The 25,799-nt window shown below is 37.2% G+C and overlaps 5 protein-coding genes across 6 annotated transcripts; all 5 read left to right on the plus strand.

Annotated features, from left to right (window-relative positions):
• The first annotated feature begins 2,252 nt into the window (after window positions 1–2,252).
• On the plus strand, window positions 2,253–3,534 carry LOC106310166 (zinc finger protein ZAT9-like). The gene has a single exon (XM_013747383.1). It carries the CDS (start codon window positions 2,375–2,377, stop codon window positions 3,335–3,337), a length of 963 nt encoding a protein of 320 aa, XP_013602837.1. The 5' UTR covers window positions 2,253–2,374; the 3' UTR covers window positions 3,338–3,534.
• An 8,242-nt stretch (window positions 3,535–11,776) lies between these two features.
• LOC106309210 lies at window positions 11,777–12,740 on the plus strand (the record flags this gene model as incomplete). The annotated part of the gene is made up of 1 exon (XM_013746268.1): window positions 11,777–12,740. A coding segment is annotated over one exon (819 nt), but the record flags the coding sequence as incomplete, so codon positions are not given.
• Window positions 12,741–16,347: 3,607 nt separating this feature from the next.
• LOC106312070 (vesicle-associated protein 1-1) lies at window positions 16,348–19,593 on the plus strand. Of its 2 annotated transcripts, none has more exons than XM_013749446.1 (8): window positions 16,348–16,568; window positions 16,682–16,752; window positions 16,846–16,927; window positions 17,298–17,413; window positions 17,495–17,650; window positions 18,483–18,533; window positions 18,922–18,999; window positions 19,267–19,593. In XM_013749446.1, the coding sequence occupies exons 1-8, from the start codon at window positions 16,517–16,519 to the stop codon at window positions 19,375–19,377; spliced, it is 717 nt and encodes a 238-aa protein (XP_013604900.1). In that variant the 5' UTR covers window positions 16,348–16,516; the 3' UTR covers window positions 19,378–19,593. The 2 variants fall into 2 exon arrangements, with proteins under 2 accessions (XP_013604900.1, XP_013604901.1); XM_013749447.1 differs by having other exon boundaries at window positions 18,489–18,533.
• Window positions 19,594–19,855: 262 nt separating this feature from the next.
• LOC106312068 (phosphatidate cytidylyltransferase 5, chloroplastic) lies at window positions 19,856–22,157 on the plus strand. The gene is made up of 5 exons (XM_013749445.1): window positions 19,856–20,243; window positions 20,328–20,620; window positions 20,707–21,013; window positions 21,089–21,338; window positions 21,404–22,157. Exons 1-5 carry the CDS (start codon window positions 19,992–19,994, stop codon window positions 21,481–21,483), a joined length of 1,182 nt encoding a protein of 393 aa, XP_013604899.1. The 5' UTR covers window positions 19,856–19,991; the 3' UTR covers window positions 21,484–22,157.
• Window positions 22,158–24,460: 2,303 nt separating this feature from the next.
• On the plus strand, window positions 24,461–25,799 carry LOC106311201. Its single transcript, XM_013748421.1, has 2 exons — window positions 24,461–24,944; window positions 25,496–25,799. The coding sequence occupies exons 1-2, from the start codon at window positions 24,810–24,812 to the stop codon at window positions 25,793–25,795; spliced, it is 435 nt and encodes a 144-aa protein (XP_013603875.1). The 5' UTR covers window positions 24,461–24,809; the 3' UTR covers window positions 25,796–25,799.

The raw sequence follows: 25,799 nt of genomic DNA on the forward strand, positions 1-25,799 counted from the left end.
CAATAAATAATAAACAGGATATAAGGCGGCTCGGCCGACCAATAAATAATAAACAGGATATAAGGCGGCTCGGCCGACCAATAAATAATAAACAGGATATAAGGCGGCTCGGCCGACCAATAAATAATAAACAGGATATAAGGCGGCTCGGCCGACCAATAAATAATAAACAGGATATAAGGCGGCTCGGCCGACCAATAAATAATAAACAGGATATAAGGCGGCTCGGCCGACCAATAAATAATAAACAGGATATAAGGCGGCTCGGCCGACCAATAAATAATAAACAGGATATAAGGCGGCTCGGCCGACCAATAAATAATAAACAGGATATAAGGCGGCTCGGCCGACCAATAAATAATAAACAGGATATAAGGCGGCTCGGCCGACCAATAAATAAATTAAATTACTAGTAAATAATATAGGCGGTATTCCGGCCATTATAACATGATATAAATAATAGTAGAGGCGGTATACCGACCATTATAACAGGGTATAAATGATACAAATAAATTTTACCGAATCGCAGAGTGATCGTGCTGATAACGTGTTATAAAAGGAACTGGAATTTTATTGTATCGCGGGAATTTAAATAAGAGCAAAATTTTATACCCGTAGGAGAAGATAATACTGATAACAAGAGAGGATGTGTTATTAGAAGGAGAAGAAATGGTGTGTTTACAATGATCGAAACGATCGTTTATATAGAAGAGAAATTCACTGTACAAATAGTGAAGCAGACCCCACGTCTTTTTATATTTTCAACGAAAACGGTAGCCGCTTTTTCTGACTTTCATAACATTTGTGAATTTCTACCGTCTAGCTTAGATTAACTAAAAAGTTCTTTTGATAAGGTCAAACTGAAAGGGTTCACAAGCCATTGTAAGAATACAAAGTAAAATGCCTTTTCGTTTAAACTAATCAGCCGTAATGCTTCGTGCCATTTGTATAAGAATACGAAGTATCTATTGATACTGTACTGTGGTTCACGAGCATCTACCTAATGAGGCATGTATCACCGCTTAGATATACTTGGGCTAATAAGACCCAAACAAACTCCTTACCCAAATGTTTTTTTAGCAACACTCCTTACCCAATAACAATGGATTATCCGCGCTTTGAAGATTTTAACATTGTTCATTGTTACTGTGGGCTTATGGTTGTAGTCTATAGGCCTACAAAGCCCATGATATTATAAATATTAACCGGTTTGGTTTCGCTTTGAATATGGTGGTACATACTACACAGTCTTTAGACCCGATCGGATCAGTTTAGGAGAGGTGTGAAATGGTTTTCATGTGAACGAAAAGGTTAACATAATTAACGCAAAACGACATTTTCACAAGTTTGGTAAACAAAGATTACTTAAACTCACTTACAACAAAGTCTCGTTGTTGTAAACAACCTAACTATATGAAGATTTTTGAGGTTAAAAGTATTAAAACGCGTTTTACTATAAAATACAAATATGAACTTAAAATATACACGTTATTCTTTTTTTTTGTTAGAATAAAAAAAGCAAAAACTCTAAATTGGTAATGGATTTGCTCAAACTATGGCATCTTGACTTGTTCTACTTCCTAACACAACGGTAAATTTTTCATGTTTTCTTTTAACCAACAAATATCCAAATGAAAAGGAAAAAACTAAATCATACATCGAATGCTGCTTTGGCTATCATTTATCAGTAGTGATCTATGCATTTAAACTTAACTCATCTGTTATAAACGTATTTTGAATCTGTTGTGAGTAATGGTCAAATCACATTGAATTTAACCTGATGTTTTTGCTATTTAAAGTTACTGATCGGTGTTTTAAACAAAAAAAAAAAAAAGTTACTGATCGGTGAATGTAATCTAAACAACCGTCGCTGGAATACTACGTGACTGTCACGTACTGTAATCTCACAGGCAAACGATGCTAACATCCTCGCATCATTTTTGGACAACGTTTTGTTTTTGTTGGTTACAACCTTATTACACAAGACTTTCGGACAACAGCAAGTTTTGAAGTCCCGAGTATACCCCTTACAGGGTTTCACGTAAATTAATTAATTTTGGCGAGGAAAATACCTAAAAATAGAGAAAAGCAGCTGCATTGCGTCTGCTATTCCTGGTGACCAGAAACTATTTTTAAACCAAACATAAATAGAAGGGTAGATCGGGAAATTCAAGAAAATATTAGCAGAAACGGGCAAGGCTCGCATGTTACATTGTCTCTTCTTCAACTTCATGCATACGCTTTAATTAGATTTTTTTCTTTTCCACTTTCTGTTTTCAAGTTTTGTTAAACAGTAAATAAACGAATTTAATTTTAGTTGTTTTTTTTTTCTAATAATCTTCTCGAGCGTGTTGTATACAAATATTAAGCTTGAATGCTTGTAGATTCCACTTCTCTCTACTTTTTTTTCCTCCTCTTCTTGCTTCTTTTGTCTTTGTTATTGAAGATGGAAAGCTACAAGCGCAAGTTTTGCTTTAAGAGCTTCGTCAACGGAAGAGCATTAGGTGGCCACATGAGATCTCACATGCCCACTCTTCACAAGTTTAGCATTCAAGAAGAAGAGGAAAGGCCGAGTCAACTCGGTGATGAGAGTAAGTCGGATGTTTCTTCGTCTGAAGAAGGACAAGAACAAAAGATCAGTGGGTCGAGGGAGGAGAAGCATCCAACGATGGATGATGATGGAAGCGAGACAGAGTCGTCGAGGGATATTGTTAACTTGAAACGGAAACGTTCCAAGCGAACTCGGAAACTCGATTCGTTCGCGAGCAAGAAGATGAAAACGAGTCAACTCGGTTACAAGAACGAGCCTGAGGCTGAGCCTCCTCAAAGCTCAGCTTCTGATACAACGACGGAGGAAGATCTGGCCCTTTGCCTCATGATGCTCTCGAGAGACAAATGGAGGAAGAACAAAGTTAGTAGTAGTAAAGAAGTAGTGGAAGAGATCGACGCAGAAGCATCAGAAGGCGACAAGATGATTAATCGAGCAACAACAACTACGAAAGGGAGATACACGTGCGAGACATGTGGGAAGGTGTTTAAATCTTATCAAGCATTAGGTGGGCATAGAGCAAGCCACAAGAAGAACAGAGTCACCAACAAAACAGATTACGATATTGTGCTTGTTGCTGCCGAGAAGAGAATCCATGAATGTCCGATTTGTCTTAGAGTTTTCGCGTCGGGACAAGCACTTGGTGGGCATAAGAGATCACACGGACTAGGGAACTTGTCTGTAAATCATCATCATCAAGTACGGATTGAGTCAGTGAAAGAGAAGATGATAGATCTTAATCTTCCTGCACCAACCGAGGAAGAAGAAGTCTCTATGGTGTTTCAATGAATGCTTGAAAAAGGTAACAGACTTTGCGTGATTCGGGTCGTCCATGTTTTCGTAAAGTTTGAATCTTTTTCTTTTTTACTGTTATTATTTATTTTGTTAGAAAATAAAAACTTAAAATGTTAATTTAAATGAAAAGTAGAGGCTACTTTTACATGTTCTAACGCCAGGTCTTGGCCTCACGTCGTGTTGGCCTTAACCATATCAATCAAAGAACATTCAAATAAGCTTCTACTTAGTTTTTATAGACTTCCAATGTATACTATATGCTTATGCAGAGCCGGTCCTAAGAATCTAGGGGCCAGAAGCAAAAAAAAATTATTGGGCCGATTAGTATTAAGTATTAACACTGAATAAAAAATAGTTGTATTATGATGGGGGAAGCGTTCGAACTCATCACCTTGGACAGTTAACCATAGTGCCATGACCAAATTAGCTAAAGGAACTTACTGTCAAATTTCGGCCGAAAATATAGTTATTATTTGTCGGCCGGAAGCAACTGCTTGGTCCGCTTCCACTCAGGGCCGGCTCTGTGCTTATGTTGAATTGTAGTTTTGGGACTTTTGAAAGCTACTAGCAGTAGTGCCCTCACTTGACTTATCTCATTTCTCTTTGTATTAGAGTAGTCAAGGCACTGAAACAAACAAAAAATCATTTTCAAGGACCCAAGACATTTTAGTCTTTGAAGTAAAGAAGACGTTTCTTTAATAAAGCCATACTTCAAACTTCATAGGCCGGGGTACATATGTACCAATGCCACAAGTATGCATAAGTAGTTTTGCGTTTGGTCTACCACAAGTGTTGAATTATACTTTATTCTTTACTTATGACTTGAAGCAAAACCCACTAACTTTCACCACCCCATTAGAATCCAACACATTGTGATTCAGAGTGGTTGTATCCAAGTAATGGCAAGGTTGACTATACTGGCACTACATTTTTGGTGAGATTAGTCTCATGAAATCATTTAATTTGATAAGATCTTTTTCCAAACTTTGGAGGCATTAAAGTGTTTGGAGTTGAATTGAAAAAGTATAGTGAGTGAATTAGAAAAAAAACGTAGGGTTAAATAGTAAATGAAATCACTTTTCATGATAAATGCATCTTCTGTGTCCACAATTGTGAGCCCCTTTGATGTCAGCCGTTGGTACAAGATCCTGAGACTGACACTAACCTTCACTAATATTCGACTATGAAAAGAATAAAGCAAAAGCCTACACAAACCTCCAACCAAAAATTAATACGATTACAAAGTTGAACTAGTTTGGTCTACTCAACTTATGGCTTACTTCACATTGTTGTTGATGTTGATTGGACAAGCATGAGTGCTTAGGAAAGACTTTTAAATCTATATGAAATTATGGCTTAACTCACGTTACAAGCCAGCTCAAGAGCAGAAGATTACCACGTCACATATATATTGCCCAAGAAACCACATCTCACCCGACGTGGGATACATTAATAGAAACATAAGGATTTATAATTTTTTTTTGAACACTACGTAAGGAATTATAATTTCTCTTTAATCTAGATGATAAATATATAACGACCCGATTTTAACAAACCATAATTAAAATTTGGTTTGATTATTCATTTAGACTAAACCAATCTGAAAAATAATTTCTCTTTAATGGTTTAGTAAACCAGACATACTTATATATTAATTATAAGTATTTCTTTATTCTTAAAACCTAAAACGTGAACTGTAGCGCAGCCATTTTTCATCACCATCATCTTCTTCATTAGCCACCTCAAGCCCTCTTAACGTTTCTCCCTCCATTAGTTTGTCCAACGACCATCATTGACCGTCATCTTCTGGGAGTAAGTAGCCAACTCTTTTCTTTACGTGTTACATAAAGCGGATCATCATTTGGAATTTTGGTTTAAATGTTATGGTTGTTTATTTGAGACTGATCTCTGCAGAGCGAGTCCACGAACAGTCAACTTCATAAGCGTTTTCATGTTTATCCCGACTGACTTAGAAAACGAGCGAGATACCTTTGGAAATGTCTCGTTGTCAGCTTTCCAGATCATTCTCCAGATCGATAAACTGAGGTACAATTAGGAAGTTATGACCATTTTAATTTCGGTTATCAACTATGTTCAAATCACAAAATCATAAACCTAGTCTTCTAATTTGGAAACCCTAAAATCTATTGTTTTAGGAAAGTTTCTTATGGACCTAAGCCATTAATTCTCATGTCGCAGTTGACCATATCGTCTGTTGTCCATTTCATCCAGTGGCTAAGATGAGGGTTATTCCGTTTAGTTCCGTGCTAGTTTAGTACTACCATTATGGAAAGTTTAGTTTCAAAACATGTTCCGTCTCAGTGAATCGAGTCTAACTGGAGTCTTGTTTGTTTTTATTTTATTCTTTGTCTAAACCGGAGATAGAAAATTAGATGATTCAACAGTTGATTGATTTGGTTGATGTTAAAAGACGGTTATATATAAGAATACATATAGTATACATTGGTTAGCCGGATACATGGAAGTACTTCTGTATCGGCCTATTTGTGTGGAGATTATGGGGCGTACAAAGAAGCACTTATGTACCACGTATGAGCTGCGGGCGTACAGGGAAGCACTTCTGTACTACGTGGCAATTGTTTGAGTTGAGATTGCGGGGTGTACAAGGAAGCACTTTTGTACCACGCATGAGCTGCGGGAGTGTAGGGAAGCATTTCTATACTACGTAGCATTGTGTATGAGGAGAATGTGGGAGTACATGGAAGCACTTCTGTACTACGCATACTTTTGGTATACATGAATATTTATTATATATCCGTATGAAGAGAATGCGGGGTGCAACGAATAGCTATGTACTATAAGCACATTGGTTGTTATGTGTGGCGCATTAGGTGCTGTGTTTGTTTCATGCTAGAGCTAGGCCTACATAGTCGTAGTGCTATGTACTGAGTCAGTGGTTTACGGCTTAGCATCCCATACCTCACTGAGTAACTCCCCTGTTGCTCACCCCTCTTTTCTCCCCCTTCCAGGTTAGACTGTCGAGCATGAGTGATTGCTATCGGATTGGTGATTTTGGGCGTTTACTTCTTTCCATTTCAGACTTGCGGGTTTTATGGTTTTATCGTATTTTCTAGATTTATTCCATTATTTGGATTCATGACTATTTGTCGGATTTATGATATGTGTAGACGATTTATGAGGATTAATAAATAGAGATTTCACAATTATTATTTATTATTTTATTTAGGAGAGTACGAGTATTACAATTTGGTATCAAAGCGGGGTTCCGTCCTGGCTCCGACTCGGGATGGCGATTTATGAGACTTTGTTTTAATCGGTTTTTGACGATTTCGAAATATTTATGGGATTGGAATTTTACAAAAAAAAAAAAGTATAGCACCTTTTTGTTCGGTTATTTTTCAGTAATCGATAGTGTTCCGATTTAACAGAAATTAATCGTGTCGCCCATTCTCTATTTAGATGCCACCAAAAAGAGGAGGTAAGCGTACTCGCACCGTTAGGGTCAGAGCTGATGCTTGTGAAGTTGTGGATGAGCAGGGTGCTGCAGGGGGTGTTCATGCAGAGGGTGTGCATCATGCAGCCCCATAGTTTGACCAGGCTGCGCTCATGCAGATGGTTCAGCAAGCAGCTACCCAGGCTGCTGACTGCTATTCAACAAGTTACCCATGAAGCTGCCCGTGTAGCTGCACAAGAAGCTGCTAGTGTAGCAGCACAGGAAGTTGCCCGTCAGTTGGCTGCTGGTCAGCAGATTCCACCGCAGGAGATTCCACCACATCATATCCCACCACAGCAGGATCCACCGCCGCATATGCATATTCCTCAGGTTCCTATGCAGGGGGTTCCAGCACAGCAGCTCCCTCATGGTTTGCAGCAACCTTTACCGGCTTACCGTGCTTATGATGAGAAGTTTTATAGACTCACGAGTCAGATGCGAAACATGGATATGGAACATTTTGGGGGAACAGTGGATGCTACAGTTGCACATGATTGGAAGCTTAGTCTGCAACAAAAATTAGAGATTATTGAGTGACCAGAGGCTTCGCTTAGGTTGGCTATGCAGTACCTTCGTGGAGATGCACTTGTGTGGTGGGAGGGAGTGCGATTGGGCCATCGTGGGCCTGACAGGCTTACCTTTGCAGATTTTATCCGGGAGTTTGATAGGAAGTACTTTCCAAAAGAAGCTATGGATAAGAAGAAGAGTGACTTCGAGCATGTGAGCCAGGGTGACATGACAATCAGGGAGTATGAGGTTGAGTTCAACCGACTTCGCAGGTTTGCAAGAGGTGGTATTACTGAGGAAGACCTGATTAGAAAGTTTTTGGTTGGGATGCGAGTCGAAATTCGCAACAGATGTTGTGTCGTCACTTACTACAGATTGGGGGATTTGGTGGAGAAAGCTGCTGAGCAGGAAGCAGGTTTGGCAGAGGAGCTGAAACTCTTTAAATAAGCTCAGCCTAAAGTTGGGAAGACTTTAGAGTCACAAAAGAGAACATTGGGCGAGTTAGAACCACCTAGCTGCCCCGGTTGCAAGGGCAATCATTATGGAGAGTGCATTCATGTGGACGGACATGCCACATGGCGAGAAACTGCCGGTTTAAACCATTGAATGCGGATTCAGTTAGACAGATTGTTTAACCCAGAACAGCTACTATGGATTGCTTTAACTGTGGCCAGCTAGGTCATATTTTCGGGGATTGCCCGAGGAGGGAACATGCAGAGGAATCACCACTGCCTAAGCGCCAAACCATCGACCAATGAGTTTTTGCTACACAAGATTAGGAGGATGTTGAGTCGGGATCCACTATGTACGTTTTGTTATTTTTAATTCTTGTGGTTTAATACGTTGTTTTTCTATAACATATCTTGCTTAATTACTAAACTCGTATTAATCGGTTGTGGTTCATGACAACTCTCGTCCTAGTTGGTACTGAGATTATTTATTGCTTTGTGAGTTTGAGTTTGGTCAAGTGGTAGTTATCTTAAGGTTTGTGTGAGCCAACAGTTAATCATATTCCTACTGTCAATACAGAGAAGCGAAATCAAGATCTGAATTCGGGACGAATTCCTATTTAAGTGGGGAAGAATTGTAACGACCCGGTTTCAACAAACCATGATTAAAGTTTGGTTTGATTATTTATTTAGACTAAACCAATCTGAAAAATAATTTCTCCTTAATGGTTTAGTAAACCAGACATGCTTATATATTAATTATAAGTATTTCTTTATTCTTAAAACCTAAAACGTGAACGGTAGCGCAGCCATCTTTCATCACCATCATCTTCTTCATTAGCCACCAAAAGCCATCTTCACGTTTCTCCCTCCATTAGTTGGTCCAACGACCATCAATGACAGTCATCTTCTGGGAGTAAGTAGCCAACTCTTTTCTCTACGTGTTATAGAAAGCGGATCTCCAATCGGATATGTATTCTAAAAGTTACGTGTGTTTTACCAAGGGATATTTCTGCATAACACATCTGAGACCAGTATTGGGGAAAGTCAGGAATGGATTACCAAATCATAGAATTTTGACGTCAAATTTTTATGGTATATTCTAAACTCACAGATCTACCTATATCAGAAAGCGGATCATCATTTAGAATTTCGGTTTAAATGTTATGGTTGATTATTTGAGACTGATCTCTGCAGAGCGAGTCCACAAACAGTCAACTTCATAAGCGTTTTTCTGTTTATCCCGACTGAATTAAAAAACGAGTGAGATACCTTTGGAAATGTCTCGTTGTCAGCTTTCCAGATCATTCTTCAGATCGCCAAACTGAAGTACAGTTAGGAAGTTATGGCCATTTTAATTTCGGGTATCAACTCTGTTCAAATCCGAAAATCATAAACCTAGTCTTCTAATTTGGAAACCCTAAATCTATTATTTTAGGAAAGTTTCTTATGGACCTAAGCCATTAATTCTCGTGTCGCAGTTGACCGTATCGTCTGTTGTCCATTTCATTTAGTGGCTAAGGTGAGGGTTATTCCGTTTAATCTCGTGCTAGTTTAGTACTACCATTATGGAAAGTTTAGTTTCGAAACATGTTCCGTCTCTGTGAATCGAGTCTAACTGGAGTCTTGTTTGTTTTTATTTTATTATTTGTTTAAACCGGAGATAGGAAATTAGATGATTCAACAGTTGATTGATTTGGTTGATGTTAAAAGACGGTTATATATAAGTATACATATAGTATGGATTGGTTAGCCGGATATAGGGAAGTACTTCTGTATCGGCCTATTTGTGTGGAGATTACGGGGCGTACAAGGAAGCACTTCTGTACCACGTATGACCTGCGAGCGGACAGGAAAGCACTTCTGTACTACGTGGCAATTGTTTGAGTTGAGATTGCGGGGCGTACAGGGAAGCACTTCTGTACCACGCATGAGCTGCGGGAGGGTAGGGAAGCACTTCTATACTACGTAGCATTGTGTATGAAGAGAATGTGGGAGTACATGGAAGCACTTATGTACTACGCATACTTTTGGTATACATGAATATTTATTCTATATCCGTATGAGGAGAATGCGGGGTGCAACGAATAGCTATGTACTATAAGCGCATTGGTTGTTATGTGTGGCGCATTACGTGCCGGGTTTGTTTCATGCTAGAGCTAGGCCTACATAGTCGTAGTGCTATGTACTGAGTCACTGGTTTGCGACTTAGCATCCCATACCTCACTGAGTAACTCCCATGTTGCTCACCCTTCTTTTTTCCCATATCCAGGTGAGACTGTCGAGCATGAGTGATTACTATCAGATTGATGCTTTTGGGCGTTTACTTTTTTTCATTTCAGACTTGCGGGTTTTATGGTCTTATCGTATTTTTCTGGATTTATTTAGTTATTTGGATTTATGACAATTTGTCGGACTTATGATATGTGCTAACGATTTATGAAGATTAATAAATAGAGATTTCACGATTATTATTTATTATTTTATTTTGGAGAGTACGGGTATTACAAAATAGTTCTATCAGAAACCAATAACATACTGTTAGTGTAAACTTTGTCGTTCACTTTGGTTCACTTTGATTCATTTTAGAATTCAGGGTTTTTATCTGGAATGTAAATTTTTGTTGTACTAACACCACGAAAAACCTGTAATATAAACCTTGTTGATGCAATTGGTTGCCATAACTCATTAAATAAATAGAAACTGTATAAACAAATATTGAATTCACACAATGGCATTTTCACTTAGCAAACGCATCGCATTAAAGGACGGATTGCCACTAAATTAGTAGATAACACGTTTCAGGAAATAGGTATATAGAAAGAGCATCAAATATTTGGATTCCTCTTTTTCTACTTCTTATTTTATTTATCAACGATCTCTTTGATGTAAATTATTATTTGTTGGTAGAAATATTGGTAGTATCATAGTAAAATTAACCTGATATCATAATAAACAAAGGAGACAAATCACAATGGTGTGGTTCAAACAGAGAAGCACAAAGAAAGATGTGCCTATTTGTCTGGTTGGGCGTGATTAAAGTGACTCTATGACTTGATGGACCAGCTTGCGTTTGAAGTCTTCTTCATTTAATTTTCTTATGTACACTACCTTTTGTGCTTTTCCTAACTAAAGTTTGTTTTTTCTTGATAATTTTTTGTTAATAGTTACTTTTACTAAACACATATGACACATCACCCTGATCTTTCAACCCGTTGTTATGATATACTTCAGAAAATGTCTCAGTTAACTACATTATATTTGCAAAACCAACTCTCTTTTTAGAAATTCATAGTACTTAATTATCGGTCTAACAGAAATATTCCAATCTTAAAAAATAACAGTGAGTTCAACGTTAGAAAAAAAACGTACAATGAAGCGTAATTGGTCAACTGATTCATTCAGTAGCTTTCAACAACATCAACCGTTTTGAATCACTATTTTAATTTTGACTCAAAAAGAATTGATAATGAATAACGTGTGCATGGTTTAATTGGATCCACGTTCTTGGATAACAAACATAAAAAATAATCGGGGAGATCATGTGAAACTCAAAGGAACTTACAAGAGATCGTAACTTCACCTAGACGCAAGAGAGATTTGGTGATCCCGACGAGACTTGGCTAATCACATACAAAGGAATATAAAACGGTCTCAAGCTACAGATTTGTGGTGGGTCTTATAACAAGAATGGCTCGAGTATTCAACATCTTTAGTTCTTTATGGGCTTTATAATAAGATGGGCCGACTATTAAAGTTGTATACACATCATACTATATAACAAGACGGGCCCCACTCTTTGTGTTTTTTGTTCCGAGTTCCGACATAAACTCTCTGTTGTCCGAATTCCTCCCACGAGTTGTAAAGAGAAATATCCAATGGGATTCTGACCGTTCTGCGTTTCGCCGGTGAGTTTCAGTTTCTCGAATCTCATATCGAAGTTTACGTCTTACATCTAATCCCAAGCAAAGAATTGATTCTTACTCGTTAGTTGAATACTAATCTCAATGGGAACAAGCACCTTTTATTCAAGCTTCCACAGAAGAAGCTGGTGGTATAGTATTAGAAAAAACCAAGAACGTGTTCGAGTCTATCGTATCCGAGACTGAAGATGATGAGAAAGTTGTTTCAACGCAGCAAATTCAGGTTCTTAAATGGCCAATATGGCTTTTAGGCCCATCTGTTCTACTCACAAGTGGTATGGCACCTACTCTATGGCTTCCATTGTCATCGGTTTACGTCGGTTCAAAAGTGGTTAGTGTGCTTTCATTAATCGGTTTAGACTGCATTTTCAACCTCGGAGCAACCCTTTTCTTGTTAATGGCTGATTCTTGCGCACGTCCTAAAGATCCATCGCAACCCTGCAAGAGCCAACCACCGTTTAGTTATAAGTTTTGGAACGTTTTTGCACTCGTAACCGGGTTTCTCGTACCGACGCTACTTCTCTTGGGATCCCAAACCGGTTTACTCCTTTCTCTCCAACCCGAGCTTCCCTTCTTGTCTGTGGCTGTTCTCCTCTTCCCTTACTTCATCCTTCTCGCGGTTCAGACACTAACAGAGATCCTCACGTGGAGCTGGCAATCACCGGTTTGGCTAGTGACACCGGTTGTCTACGAGGCTTACAGAGTTCTGCAACTTATGAGAGGGTTGAAACTAAGCGCAGAGGTTAACGCACCGGGTTGGGTGGTTCATATGATTCGTGGGCTAGTCTCTTGGTGGGTGTTGATCTTGGGGATGCAACTCATGAGAGTTGCTTGGTTTGCTGGTTTTGCATCTAGAACAACAACAACTCAGCAACCAGAATCTGTTGCTTCAGAGTAAAGACAGTTCCTTTCGTTTACCTTTGAAGCTAGTCCTATCAGGAAAAAAAAGAAAGATTTGTAACTACTGTATGTGTAGCTATTATTGTTGGTGACTATAACAAAAACATATTTCTTTTATATTCATATTGTTAAGTTGTACATTATTCTCTGCATTGATTAGGTATTTATTTCCGAGATAATCAAAATATATATAATGCATATTTCATAGAAATTTTTACCAAAAATACTTCATAGAAAAATCTCTATTTGTGGAAATTCTTTTAACAGTAAGGGTTGTAGGCAAGAAAATAGTTGTTTAATGTTTTTTCTATATCATATAAAATGATCAAATAAGCAATTCTATCTAAGTTTTACAATTAAAAAAAAAACTTTAAGCATTTCTTATGTGAAAAATATAGTAATTGGTGTTTAGGATCAATCCCACGAACAATTAGAGATTACACAATAAAGATAAAAGATACAAACTTTTTAGAACAATTTTTTGTCTTGAATTTTAGAAAAAAAAAACATTTAAAGGAATGATTTAAGGGGAATTCGGGAAAAAGGAACAACTAATCTATGCTATTGTCCCTTTAGTACAAAATAAACTTTTTTCACTTTTGGACTTTCATTACCTTTTTTGTAACTAAAAATTCATATCATTATATTTACAATGCAAAATAATTTAGAAAAATATAAAATATGAAGTAGTCAAGCATGTGCATATATGAAAAATATTTTTGGATTAAAATAGTAAATTTAAAAATGGACTAAAAGTGTTAGAATATCAGAACTACCATCTACTTAGAAAATGCAGTCTAGGTAAGACACAATTATCTACCATACGTAGAATGCGCAATGCACCGAAAACACAGTGATCTACCATACGTAGAATGCGCAATATAGCAAAAACATATCCATATAGTGTGGAAGAATAACAAATCTACAATTCCTTCTATGTTCTGTATTTTTGGTAGATCACATGACATACTAAATATTTTCATATATGTCTTGACAAAATATACATTATTCTACGCAGTTTTCTTTTATCTATAAATTCAGTATTCTCTATCTATGACTTCATCTCTTTTCTAATATTGGTAGAATGTAAATTCTAGTAGAGTTTTAAACAAAATCCAAAAATTTAGGAAAAAACGATTAGAAAATATTCTCTAAATCTCTTAAATCTTTTTTATTATTATTTTTAAATAATATTTCCTAAATGTGAGTCTAAATGTGAGTCTTCTTTGTTACCATAACGATTTTGGACGTGCTTCGTGGCGCTTATTCTTCTTTTCCTAGTTCTTCCAAACTTTGGTCTATCTAACATAAGAAGATGCACATTGTTGTATATTATAGCAGTTTTTACATGCTATTGATGTTTTACAATATGATAGCATTTATTATAGTTTTGTTATTATATATAGGGTAAGCATTATAATAGCGTTTATATAGTCTTTTAAAAAGAGATATTCTAAAATAAATAAATTCTAAAATACAAATAAAAAATAAATGTAAAATATTTTTATAAATCAAAATTGTTTACAAAATTATGACGGTTTATCAAACTAAACGAAAAAATTGTTTACACTAAACAAAAAAAAATCTAAACCTAATCTTCATGGCCACCACCTCTTGCTCACGACCACCACCTTCTCAACATCGTCCAAATTCACCAACTGTTACCGTATCTTTAAAGTACCTCATGTTGAAATAAAAGCCAATCTCCTCTAACCAGAAACAGAACCACAAAACACAAGCCTCATCACATATATAAATGACTTAACAATAAAGAGAATAATAAAAGAAAAGGGCAACTCGCCTTCAGAGTTCATGGGGACTCAAAATTGTATCGAGATGAGCAAATAAGAAAGCTGGAACGATGGTGTATCTTCTTAGTCGTCTCGACCCTTCAACCGTGAATCCACCTCCTCACTGGATCTCAGAGATCTTCTTCTTCCAACCTCAAGCTGTGTGACGTGAATCCAACGACCACCACATCGCCTTGACCACCATTCTTTTTCACTGCACCACCACTAATCTCTTCGGCCACAACAACTCCTCTATAAAGAACACAGATAAATTCAGAAAAAAACACACTCTCATTGTAACCTCACCTGAAAACTGATAAGTGTTCCAGGTCCCCAATATTTCAAGGCAGCAAGATCGTAAGCTCTAGCAGTAGCCTCCTCATCATCATAAGCTCCTGACAAGTATATAGGTAGTGGTTTTTAGTTAAGGCTAATCCAATCTGATACCAAGTGTGTTTCGATTTACATAAACACAAACAATAACTACAAAGGTTTTAACTTGCCTAGATAACAAACTGGTGTGGATATAGGCATCAGCCATGAAAACACTGAAGGAATAAAAAAAGAGATGAGCTTTTATACTCCAAATACGAGACTAGCTACTATAACAAGACTATAATACAAAGACAAATCGAAACCCTAGACACATAAACAGATAGTCAAGACAAAACGAAACCCAAACCTAAATATCCCCCAAATCGAAACCCTAAGAAAGAACTAATAAGATTGAACAACTCCGATTGTAATCGGCAGAGATTACAAGGTGATTGTCTTTTCAAAGAGGAAAGACAAAAGAAGGAGGACGACAGAGAGATGTGACGATGAGTTGAAGCTTTCCGACGAACTTAGACGGACCAGAGAAAGAAGGTGTTTGACGGCAAAAACGAAATCGCGGTAGGAGACCACGGTAGGGTTCTGTTTCTTTTTTTTTTACTTCTTAGTTTTTACTTTTTATTTTTTATTTCATTAAAGTAAAATTTTAATTTTATTAACTGTGTTTTAAAAAAAGGACAAAACTGGATTTTCATTATTGTTTATACTATAGGGACATTGATTTTGGTTTTAATTTTAGGAGGACAACAATATAGTTGTTTTGTTTCTTTTTGCCAAATTTTCCATGATTTAATATGATGTAAGCAAAACTGTTAGAGATTAAAAAAAAAACATATTGTAAGTAAAACCGCTAGACGTAAATATTTGTTAAAAATAATAATTATCGTTTACAAAATCAATATATTAATTTTTATTTATAATAAAATAATAGTGCATTTGATAATCCCTCTGTTCAAAAACTCGCCCGAGTTGCCGAGTTTACGGCCGGATAATCGCTGATTGGAAGGTGGCCGTGGCGACTAAGGGCTAATCGGAGTGGCTAGGTGGCAGACCGATTCTTTGAGAGTTAACCGTGGAACTATTGAAATCGGCGCCTAAAATCTCCAACCGCGTTTGTTCGATTTGATAGTCTGCAAAGTTTTGGTCTAGATAATTTATTTTCATAGCAACGTGGATGATTCTTGTTATAAGCAGCCAGAAAAAAAACTAAAAAAAAAACGAAGACAATCATATGTTATGACAAAGTGCGGCGATTAGGTTGCAGAGGAAGCGACATATTTGTGAGAAAATTGATGAGGCTAGAGTAGTAATTTCATATTTAACTGATAAAATCAAATAAAATGTAAAATAACAAACACCATATATCGAACCCGGGTCATGACCATATGATTAATATCTTCTAACCGTTAGACCAAGTTATATAATGACATTTACTACCAAAGCTACCAACATATACTATATAAACGATATAAAAACCCTAAACCTAGGCCCCGATTAATCACCGCGTAATCTCTGATTTTTCGGTAACTTGCTAGGTCCGGTGTTGCCTTTCGACTAGCGCCTGGCGTAGTTTCGAACATGGGATAATCCCTTCTTTAATTTGGTCACTGAATTTTCGTAATGATTATTGTTTTTTTTTGTGAAAGACAATAACACCCTGGAGACTGAAACAAAACACACAGCGAAGTCCCAGTTTCTCCATTCTCTCTCTCTATCTCGATCGACGACTGCTCTGTCGGAACCGGAGACGCGCGTCACGGGACGAATCTATTTGAGTCTCCGGCGATCTGATCGAGATGAGTAACAGCGAGCTTCTTACCGTCGAGCCTCTCGACCTTCAGTTTCCTTGTAAGCTTATTTCAGACACGTTTTCGTTATTTCGCATGTCTTTCTTCTTGTCCGGACAAGATCCAGATTTTAAGGTGTTAATGATTCATCTTCTCTGATATGATTCGATGTAGTTGAATTGAGGAAGCAGATCTCATGCTCTCTTTACTTGACCAACAAGACCGACAATCATGTCGCGTTTAAGGTAATAATAGTACTAAATTTCCAGGCTTTGGATCGAGTTGTATCTAATGTTTCTGAGGCTTCTCCGTTTTTGTGGTTTTTTTTCTTTTGTTAGGTTAAGACAACGAATCCGAAGAAGTATTGCGTTAGGCCTAACACTGGAGTTGTTCTTCCACGGTCCACTTGTGAAGTTCTTGGTCCGTTCTCTCTTTCTCTATGTATTGTTGTTCTTTTTGTGTTGAATTTCATCCTTTCACTATGCATCTTTGTTTGTGGTTGCAATACCCGAAACAATTTTCTTAAAAACCGATTTACTGATTGATGCAACTCAAATCGGTTTAAACTGTTTTAAAAACAATATAAATTGGTCTAAATCAATCTAAATTGATATAAATTGTTCTAAATCTATTAAAATAAACAATAATATTAGTCAAACACACAAATTTGTCTAGTTTATTTTTTATATATAATTTGATAACTTGTCAAAATAATTTTATAATTAAATCCATTTAATGTAAATGTAAAATAAAATTAAAAAAAAATTAATAGTTTTGAACATTTTTGTAGTGACAATGCAAGCTCAAAAGGAAGCGCCTTCGGATATGCAGTGCAAGGACAAGTTTCTGCTTCAAGGTGTAACTGCTAGTCCTGGTATCACGGCCAAGGATGTTACTCCTGAGATGGTACTACTTCATTTCCCATTTGTTTTTTTTAATACGGATAATCACATTTTTGTTTATTTTTTTGTAATGAAAAATTTGCAGTTTAGTAAAGAGGCTGGGTATCTGGTTGAGGAGACTAAGCTGAGAGTTACTTATGTTTCTCCACCACAACCACCATCACCTGTCCATGAAGGTTCCGAAGAGGGCTCTTCACCAAGGGCTTCAGTTTCTGACAACGGACAGGCTTCTGAATTTTCTGTATGTTTTATCTAGGCATGGGCATAAAATCCGGAACCCGAAATCCGAACCGAACCCGAACCGAAAAACCCGACCCATTATCCGACCCGAAACGTAAAAATACCCGAACGGGTCTTGTAGGGTGGTACAAAAAATATCCGAACCCGAAGTGTTATTAACCGAACCCGAACGGGTAACCCGAAAAATCCGTAATTAATAGTCAATATAAATATTTTGAAATATATATAAGTATTCCAATTATTAAATTCAATATTTGTGGTAATATTATATATAATAATAAATATTAAAATTCTAATAAATGCTTTAAGTACACAATTAGTTATAAATAAGAATTTTATAATTTACTCATTGAAATAAAAAATCTACTCTCTATAAGGCAATACATATTGTTTACAAATGATGTTTGTTTTCATGCTTGATTTAACATTTTATTGTTATTTTATCAATTTTATATGTGATAGATTAATTTTTATTTAATTTAAATGTTTTTCTTTATGTTTTACTTCAAAAATTTTGTTTTTTATTTTGGTTATATCCGAACCGAACCGATATAACCCGAATCCGTACGATATATGATTACTTTATGGGTTTTATGATGCACTACAATTTTGAACTGAACCCGAAGTGTTATTATCCGAACCCGACCCGTACTAATAAAATTTTAGTATGAGACCTAGAAGCGTAAACCCGAAAATCCGAAAACCCGAAAAACCCGACCCGAATGCCAACGGGTACCCGAACGCCCAGGCCTAGTTTTATCTTTCAGGGCTCTGGTTGATGTAACATTTCCTATTTACTTAATTGTAGATTCTCATGTGTGTTTTGATTTTAGTTTCAGAGATTTAGCGCAGACAAGGTTGAACCTCAAGAAGGCACATCTGAGGTATATATTCACAGTTCTTTTTTTAACCATCAAAACTATATGAAATTTATCTGTTGCAGTCAGGTTTTCTATTTTTATTTTTTAGTTTTACAAATCTTAGTGTCATTAGTTACAACTTGGGAACTACTTTTTGTGGAAAGTTGGTTTTAAAAGCTGATGTATTTGGTAGGGAATCTTTTTTTTTTTTGTTGATTACTTTAAAGATTCATTACACTTTTAGAACCCAGTCAAGTCCTCAAGCCGCCCATTACATATTTATCAGTTTATGGATGCTTTTGCATATTTTAATATGTACAATATCCACTAGCTCTAACTAGACACCAGATACCAGGAAAGTCAAATCATTCTATAATTTTTCTGTGAAGAGCTGAGTTTTGTGTGATTTCAGGCAAGAGCTCTCATCACAAAGCTAACCGAGGAAAAACAGTCTGCCATTCAACTCAACAACAAACTTCAAAGAGAACTGGTAAAAGAACTTTCGCTTGACTCCTTAACTTTAAATCTTGGTTTTCGAACGAAAAGATGACTGTTTGATGTCGTGGTCTTGAGAAGAAGGTTCTTTTACTTTTCTCCTCATTTGACATTCAAAACAGCTATAACTCCCCATGAATGAAGATGATTGATCTATCTAACCTTAAAAGAGTATCAACCAAAACAAGTCTTATATATTCCAAAAGTTTCCTTGGTTTAGATGTTGAGTTTGATTTCTGACATAGAGTTGGTTGATGTGCAGGAGCAGTTGAGGCGTGACAGCAAGAGAAGCCAAAGTGGTATCCCTTTGATGTACGTTCTTCTGTTTGGACTAATTGGTCTGATTTTGGGATACATTATGAAGAGCACATAACCACCACCTCGAGTTCTTAGTCCCACACACCGCCACAGACTTATTTTTAACTCTTTCTCGAGTCAGTCATTTTCTCTCTCTCTCTCTCTGTATTTGACAATGTCACCTAAAAAAAAGGTGCCTCTAAATGATTTGTATTCCGGTAGTAAAAAATTCATAACTCAGTTTGCTTTGTTTTTAACTTTCTTTATTTGTAAACGTGACAAGATTATAACAGCTATGTATTTCAACAGTAAAAACATGTGTATGGTATGGTAGTTAACGTGCTTTACATGCATAATCATGAATGTTCGGTTTGAAGCTCAATGGTAGCTGTAAACATTTAAGACGGAGATTTCAAGTTCTTAAAGACACTAATAAGGCCTTTTGCTTATCCACGCGCCTTATTAAAGACTCTGATACAGAAAGAGGGTTAGATAATTTCACGCGACAACCAAAGGCGCGTAGAGCTCTCGCTCATAACCTCCTCCCGTCGTTACCACCACAACTATTATCTCCTCTACTCGCCGATTAGATTCACCGAATCACAATCCTCAACTTCTCCCTCCTTCCACCATGCGGAGACTTCTTCTGGTTTCGTAAAGATCCTTCCTTTTTCAATCTCAGATTCCAAAATGGCGCCTTTTGTTGAAGTATGCAGGTACTACAAGCCTGCTGCACCATTCTCTCTCTGTACCTGCCCTTGCCGTTCCACTCCTACAAACTCTCTAATCCTTCCCCAACTCTCCAAAAAGTACTCTAATTTGCGTCTCCTCGCTTCCAAACCGTCCTCTCATCCTCGCTTCTCATTTAACCGAAGCCGTGTCATCACCGCCGTTGCTCGAGTTGAACCAGAGCATCTGGGTGATGATGGTAGCTCAAAGGAGGTAACTTTATGCCTTCTTTCCTTACCCTTTAGCAACTCAAAGGAAGATACCTTTATGCTTCTTTCTTGCTTGTTGTATGTTTAGGAAGACGAAATAGTTAAAGAAGATTTGAGTTTAGATCAACAGAGGGAGAAATCAAGAAGCCAGTTCAAGAAGAGAGTAGTGTCCGGTCTAGGGATAGGGTTATCTGTAGGAGGTGTTGTGTTAGCTGGAGGATGGGTTTTCACATTAGCGGTAGCAGCTGCGGTGCTTCTAAGTGCACGAGAGTATTTCGAGTTAGTGAGAAGCAAAGGCATCGCTCAAGGAATGACACCTCCTCCTCGTTATCTGTCTAGAGTCTGCTCAGTTATATGTGCCCTTATGCCCATACTCACATTGTGAGTTAGTAGTAGCTTTCATTTACTCACTCACTTTCAACTCTTTTTCTCCTTGTTCTGGTTTAAAAGGTTTTTGATCTTTGTAGGTACTTTGGTCATATAGATATCGCGGTGACGTCATCAGCATTTGTTGTTGCGATGGCGTTGTTGTTGCAAAGAGGAAGAAACCCGCGTTTCTCTCAGCTGAGTAGTACTATGTTCGGGCTGTTTTACTGTGGCTATCTTCCTTGTTTCTGGGTTAAGCTGCGTTGTGGTCTTACTGCTCCTGTTCTTGGAAGAAGCTGGCCAGTTCTCCTCGGTGGTCAAGGGCACTGGACGGTTGGGCTTGTGGCGATATTGGTTTCGTTTTGCGGTATCATTGCCTCGGATACGTTTGCTTTTCTTGGTGGCAAGGTAATGTCTCTGATGCAGTTTAGTTCTAATAACACATTTGTCTTGTTTGTGGTTCTTATTGTAAAAAAGTTTCAGGCGTTTGGGAAGACTCCGCTTATAAGCATTAGTCCAAAGAAGACATGGGAAGGAGCTGTTGCAGGACTTGTTGGTTGTATTACCATTACCGTTTTACTCTCCAAGTCTTTGTCATGGCCTCAGCCTCTTGTCAGCACGATAGCTTTTGGGGTTCTTAACTTCTTAGGATCGGTGTTTGGTGACTTAACCGAGTCAATGATCAAACGTGATGCGGGTGTCAAAGACTCCGGTTCACTCATCCCTGGTCACGGTAATCACTTGATACATCAGTTCCTGTTTAATGTCCTCTCTTAACCGGTTATTGTGTAATTGCAGGTGGAATATTGGACAGAGTTGATAGTTACGTATTCACTGGTGCATTAGCCTACTCCTTCGTAAGGCTTCATGGAGTTTGATTTTATGGTGACAGGAGACCTCGAGAAACCCATTTTAGCTTCAAGAACACTTGCAAAGCGGCGCATTTTCCTTCTCCACGAAAGTGAAATTCAAGAAATGGATAGAGCAAAATGGATGGTGATGTGACTGTAGAAATTCTGGTGGTGAGCTTCCGGTTTATTGTTTGATTGAACCGGTATAGATTTTTTTGGGTTCAATGTGAGTACCGTTTCAGTAGGCGAAATGGCGAATTCTCAGGTTATTTCATTAGAGATTCATTTCAAAATTTTCCCAAGCAGACTTTTTAGTTTCAAGTTGTTAGAGTGACTCGACATTTCCTGGCCAGGCCCACGGTTAGTGTTGGGCTTTGACGAGACAGTGGTGGGTATTGTTTGTACTCGATCTGGAGCCGACGTTGCGTTAAAGGACAAATCACATGGGGAGGAGACACGTGTCGAAATTAACGGCAATGGCGGCTTCGGGTTGCGGCTAGGGCACGATCTTTTGCAAACATAAAAACAGAGCGGTGATGGTCCAAGCACACTTGTCTGCTGCTTTGCTAAAATGGTCCCATACGTTCTTTACTCTCTTCTTTTCTTTCCCATCTCCATAATGTTTTCTTCTCCCATGTCAACGACTCCTGTAAAAATATATTTATACCCTAATGTCTAATCAAATGCATTATTTGACAAAACGCTCAAATATATACGATTTCGGATTCGTACTCTCTCGCATCGGGATGTAACAAAATTGTCTCATGTATAGATATGCCTTCTAAGTTCCAAATAAAACAAAATCTTTCTCTTTGACACGGTTTTTGGTGTGCTTCCGGAAAGTATCCGATCTCATGAATAATCAAACACGTTTTCTGCCACCGCCATCAGATAAATTCAATGAACGAAAGTCATGGGCAAGAAGGTCTTATCGTGTTTGCAAGGTTTGGTGTCAAAATTTTCAAATGTTTCGCTATTGAACTACAAGGTTTTAGTGCGTTTGTGAGACGTTGGTCATGTTTCCGAACCATTAACTTCAAATATGTTATCTGTACCGGAGTACAGTCAAACAGATATATAATAATTTTGCATGACTTTAACCATATATATAGTAACTGCTAATTTTATCTTGTGTTTTTTTTTGCTAAGAATTTTATCTTGTGTTGAAATTATTAATTAATGCGAGATATTTCTTCTCTAATAGTGTCTGTCATTCGAGGTGACGGTTCTTTGGCCATTGATTTTGGAATCTTAAGACATGGATGATAAACCAAGTTTGTTGATCAAATCGGTAATAGCATGGATCGAATTTTGATAACATGTTAAATTAGACGTGCTTTTAACCTAAAACTAACCAATAATAAAGGGATTGTTATATGTTAAGCTACATAGATTTGCAACCTAAAATCAATTGGTGATAAGTGCAGTGATCCATCTATCTTATATATTACTAAGGATCTCTTCCAACATCCGATATGGAACATTTTGTGTCTAATATGTCCACTCGAGATGATGACTCTTTAAGCGTTAATCTCGGAATGCTCGGACAAGGATCGATAGACCAACTTTGGACCAGATCGATGTGGATCGGGTTGGACTGCGTGGATCGGACTCTGATACCATGTTAAGCTAGATGAGCTTCTAACCTAAAACCAACTGGTGATAATTGGAGTGACTCATCTAACTTATATATTACTAAGATCTCTTCCAATATCCCGATGTGGGACACTTTGTGTCTAATATTAACTTATATACTAGTTAATATTTTTAACTTAACTTCCAATATGCATGTTTGAAACTTTAATTATCTTTAGTAGAAGTACATTCAGACAAATAAAATACATATTCTGGTAAGACTTTTGGGGCTTTAGCAGACACTATATATCCGACCAGTATCCACTTGTTGATAACATCAAACTATGTCCGTTGGTCATTAGAAGCGTGTAAATTATTACTTTATTAGCATTATATCATATATAATTGCTATAAAGTCATCGTAATGCAACAAAATAGCTAGGTGGTTATAACGTCACTGTGTTCACGTAGACATGAACAACTGAACATGTATCATGTATACAGTTGACCAATATATCTAAATGTTAAATCTTATGTAATAATACATAGACCAAACACAATCAATCACAGTCAAGACCGTTGCATACTTGGTAGTTATTATAACAACTAAACACACAATTAATATCTTATCATACATGGTGTTGGTTCTGTTGGATTTTGAATAAGAGGCGTTAAGTCAATGAATAAGCCATGCATACAATGAAATAAAGCTATCAAGGACTCTTTTTAAAAATCTTGGAACATAAGCTATGACTCGCTTAGTTCAAGGTTTTTTGTAGGAAACAAAACTGCAAGCATTGATAATTCCTAATCAGCTTCTATTTCCCGTTTCACTAGCAAGGACTCTTTTTAAAAATCTTGGAACATAAGCTATGACTCGCTTAGTTCAAGGTTTTTTGTAGGAAACAAAACTGCAAGCATTGATAAATCCTAATCAGCTTCTATTTCCCGTTTCACATGTTACAATTAATTATGAAAATTTAGGAAAATGTAGTTTTCACCTGTCAGAAATGAAACAATCCGTTTGAAGAATGTTTGGCGGAAAAAGTCTGCTTGCCTTTTTGTTAATCGCCACTAAAATATTGACCTTTATGCGGATGGTAAGTTTCCCAAGAAATACACACATGAAGATACATCTAAGTGAATTAAATAATGAGTTATTAGGAGACAAAGTTAGCAAGGTAACGTAAAACCATGCAAAGTGTTTGAAGGCCTCAACGTAGAGACAAAGAGGTAAGAGATTTAAAACCTCTTGGGATAAACAACGAAGCATATGCATCAAAACCCTAATCCTCCTTTTTGCATGTTCCGATGGGTAGCTAGATTTTAGGTCTATATTACTAATATAGTAATATGTAATAGTATAAAATATACATAAACTCATATTAAGCGGTCAATCTGAGGAGGCTATAACTATGAGAGAGAAGACACAAGTTTGTATTTTCACTTTCGCTAGGACGTTTTCTCTGGTTAGGGTCGGTGGATTCTTCAGACAGAAGAGGGGCCACATGAACACCATAATCTGACCTTCTCTACTCTTTTTCTTCTCACCCATACATTTGCATGTTCTCTCTTTCTCCTCTATCATCGACGACTCTTAGTTTATCTCTTTCTCTCTATCAATATCTTCATTTATTACACGATCTCTCTGTCTTATGCATTTATAACAATCACGATATCTTCAAACCGTCATATCTCTTTCTAGCTCTATATATATTGGTCGGCAATCGTCGATTGGTTATAGCCATCTCTTTTTTAGCTTACTACTCGTCGTGAATATGTTGAGGACTAGTTGCTTCTGTTTCTTTGTTATTGGTTTTGTAATCCTTTCTCGGACTTATTTATGTGAGTCTCGCCGTCTTGGACCCATGGAGAAGAAGCTCCATGTGAATCGCGATAACTTAATTGCGAAGGTAAGCCCCTTTGATTTTTTTTTTATGTTAGTGCCTGTGTTGTTTTGAAAAATGTTAGGGTTTGTTCGTGTATGTGCAATAAAATGTAGGGTATATTCGTAAGAAAACAGTTTTGACTAATTCACATGCGCATATATAGTACAACAAATTACGGATTTGACTATTTCCTGATCGTGGAGATGTTAATATTGACATGTGTAACTGCAACCGGTTAATTTGTGTTTGAGGTCGTGTTAACTTTAAATATGCGTGTTTATTTTTATTATTTAGCTGATTGAATTTCATATTTTCTCACTTGAAACCAAATATACTTTATACTGAAGATTTGTAGGTAGGGTCCGTCCAAACGAACTAAAACCAATAAGAACTTTGGGTGTCAAGTAGTGTCGCCAGTTGCACTTATGCTTCTTCAAATCACCTGTATTTGGAATAGGGTTTTTATTGAACATAAAATGTGTAGTTAGTTTAATTCTATAGAACAATAAATCAACAGAAAACTAATTAAACACGTTATATTATACAACGATATAAATTCCTTTTCCATGGCACAGAACAACGAAGAGATTAAAAAGCTAGAAGCCCCGTCGACAAAAGACACGAAAACCTTATCAGGCGAAGCACCGATCGAACATGCCGTAGGTGATCATGGTGAGTTCAATGAGAAGAATACGAAGGACGATTGCAGAGTAAACCGAGCTTCACTAGTCAAAACAAGTGTGTCGTCAAAAAGAGTCTCAAGAACTTGGAAAGTTCCCAAATATTCAAAGAAGCTGCCTAGGCCGGATCAGGAACATCCCGGATTCAATCTTGATTATATGCAGCCCACTACGCACCCACCTCATCATAATTAACCTT

This window comes from Brassica oleracea, chromosome C8 (genome assembly GCF_000695525.1).
Source record: "Brassica oleracea var. oleracea cultivar TO1000 chromosome C8, BOL, whole genome shotgun sequence".
Lineage (NCBI taxonomy): Eukaryota > Viridiplantae > Streptophyta > Magnoliopsida > Brassicales > Brassicaceae > Brassica > Brassica oleracea.

Excerpts from the sequence above, each read along its gene's own strand:
- LOC106310166 (XM_013747383.1), top strand. The coding sequence starts at position 2,375 with ATGCTTGTAGATTCCACTTCTCTCTACTTTTTTTTCCTCCTCTTCTTG.
- LOC106312068 (XM_013749445.1), top strand. The coding sequence starts at position 19,992 with ATGGCGCCTTTTGTTGAAGTATGCAGGTACTACAAGCCTGCTGCACCA. Across the intron at positions 20,621-20,706 it reads CTTATGCCCATACTCACATT|GTACTTTGGTCATATAGATA; the intron begins GTGAGTTAGTAG and ends TGATCTTTGTAG. Across the intron at positions 21,339-21,403 it reads TTCACTCATCCCTGGTCACG|GTGGAATATTGGACAGAGTT; the intron begins GTAATCACTTGA and ends GTGTAATTGCAG.
- LOC106312070 (XM_013749446.1), top strand. The coding sequence starts at position 16,517 with ATGAGTAACAGCGAGCTTCTTACCGTCGAGCCTCTCGACCTTCAGTTT. Across the intron at positions 16,753-16,845 it reads ACAATCATGTCGCGTTTAAG|GTTAAGACAACGAATCCGAA; the intron begins GTAATAATAGTA and ends TTCTTTTGTTAG. Across the intron at positions 16,928-17,297 it reads GTCCACTTGTGAAGTTCTTG|TGACAATGCAAGCTCAAAAG; the intron begins GTCCGTTCTCTC and ends ACATTTTTGTAG.
- LOC106311201 (XM_013748421.1), top strand. The coding sequence starts at position 24,810 with ATGTTGAGGACTAGTTGCTTCTGTTTCTTTGTTATTGGTTTTGTAATC. Across the intron at positions 24,945-25,495 it reads GCGATAACTTAATTGCGAAG|AACAACGAAGAGATTAAAAA; the intron begins GTAAGCCCCTTT and ends TCCATGGCACAG.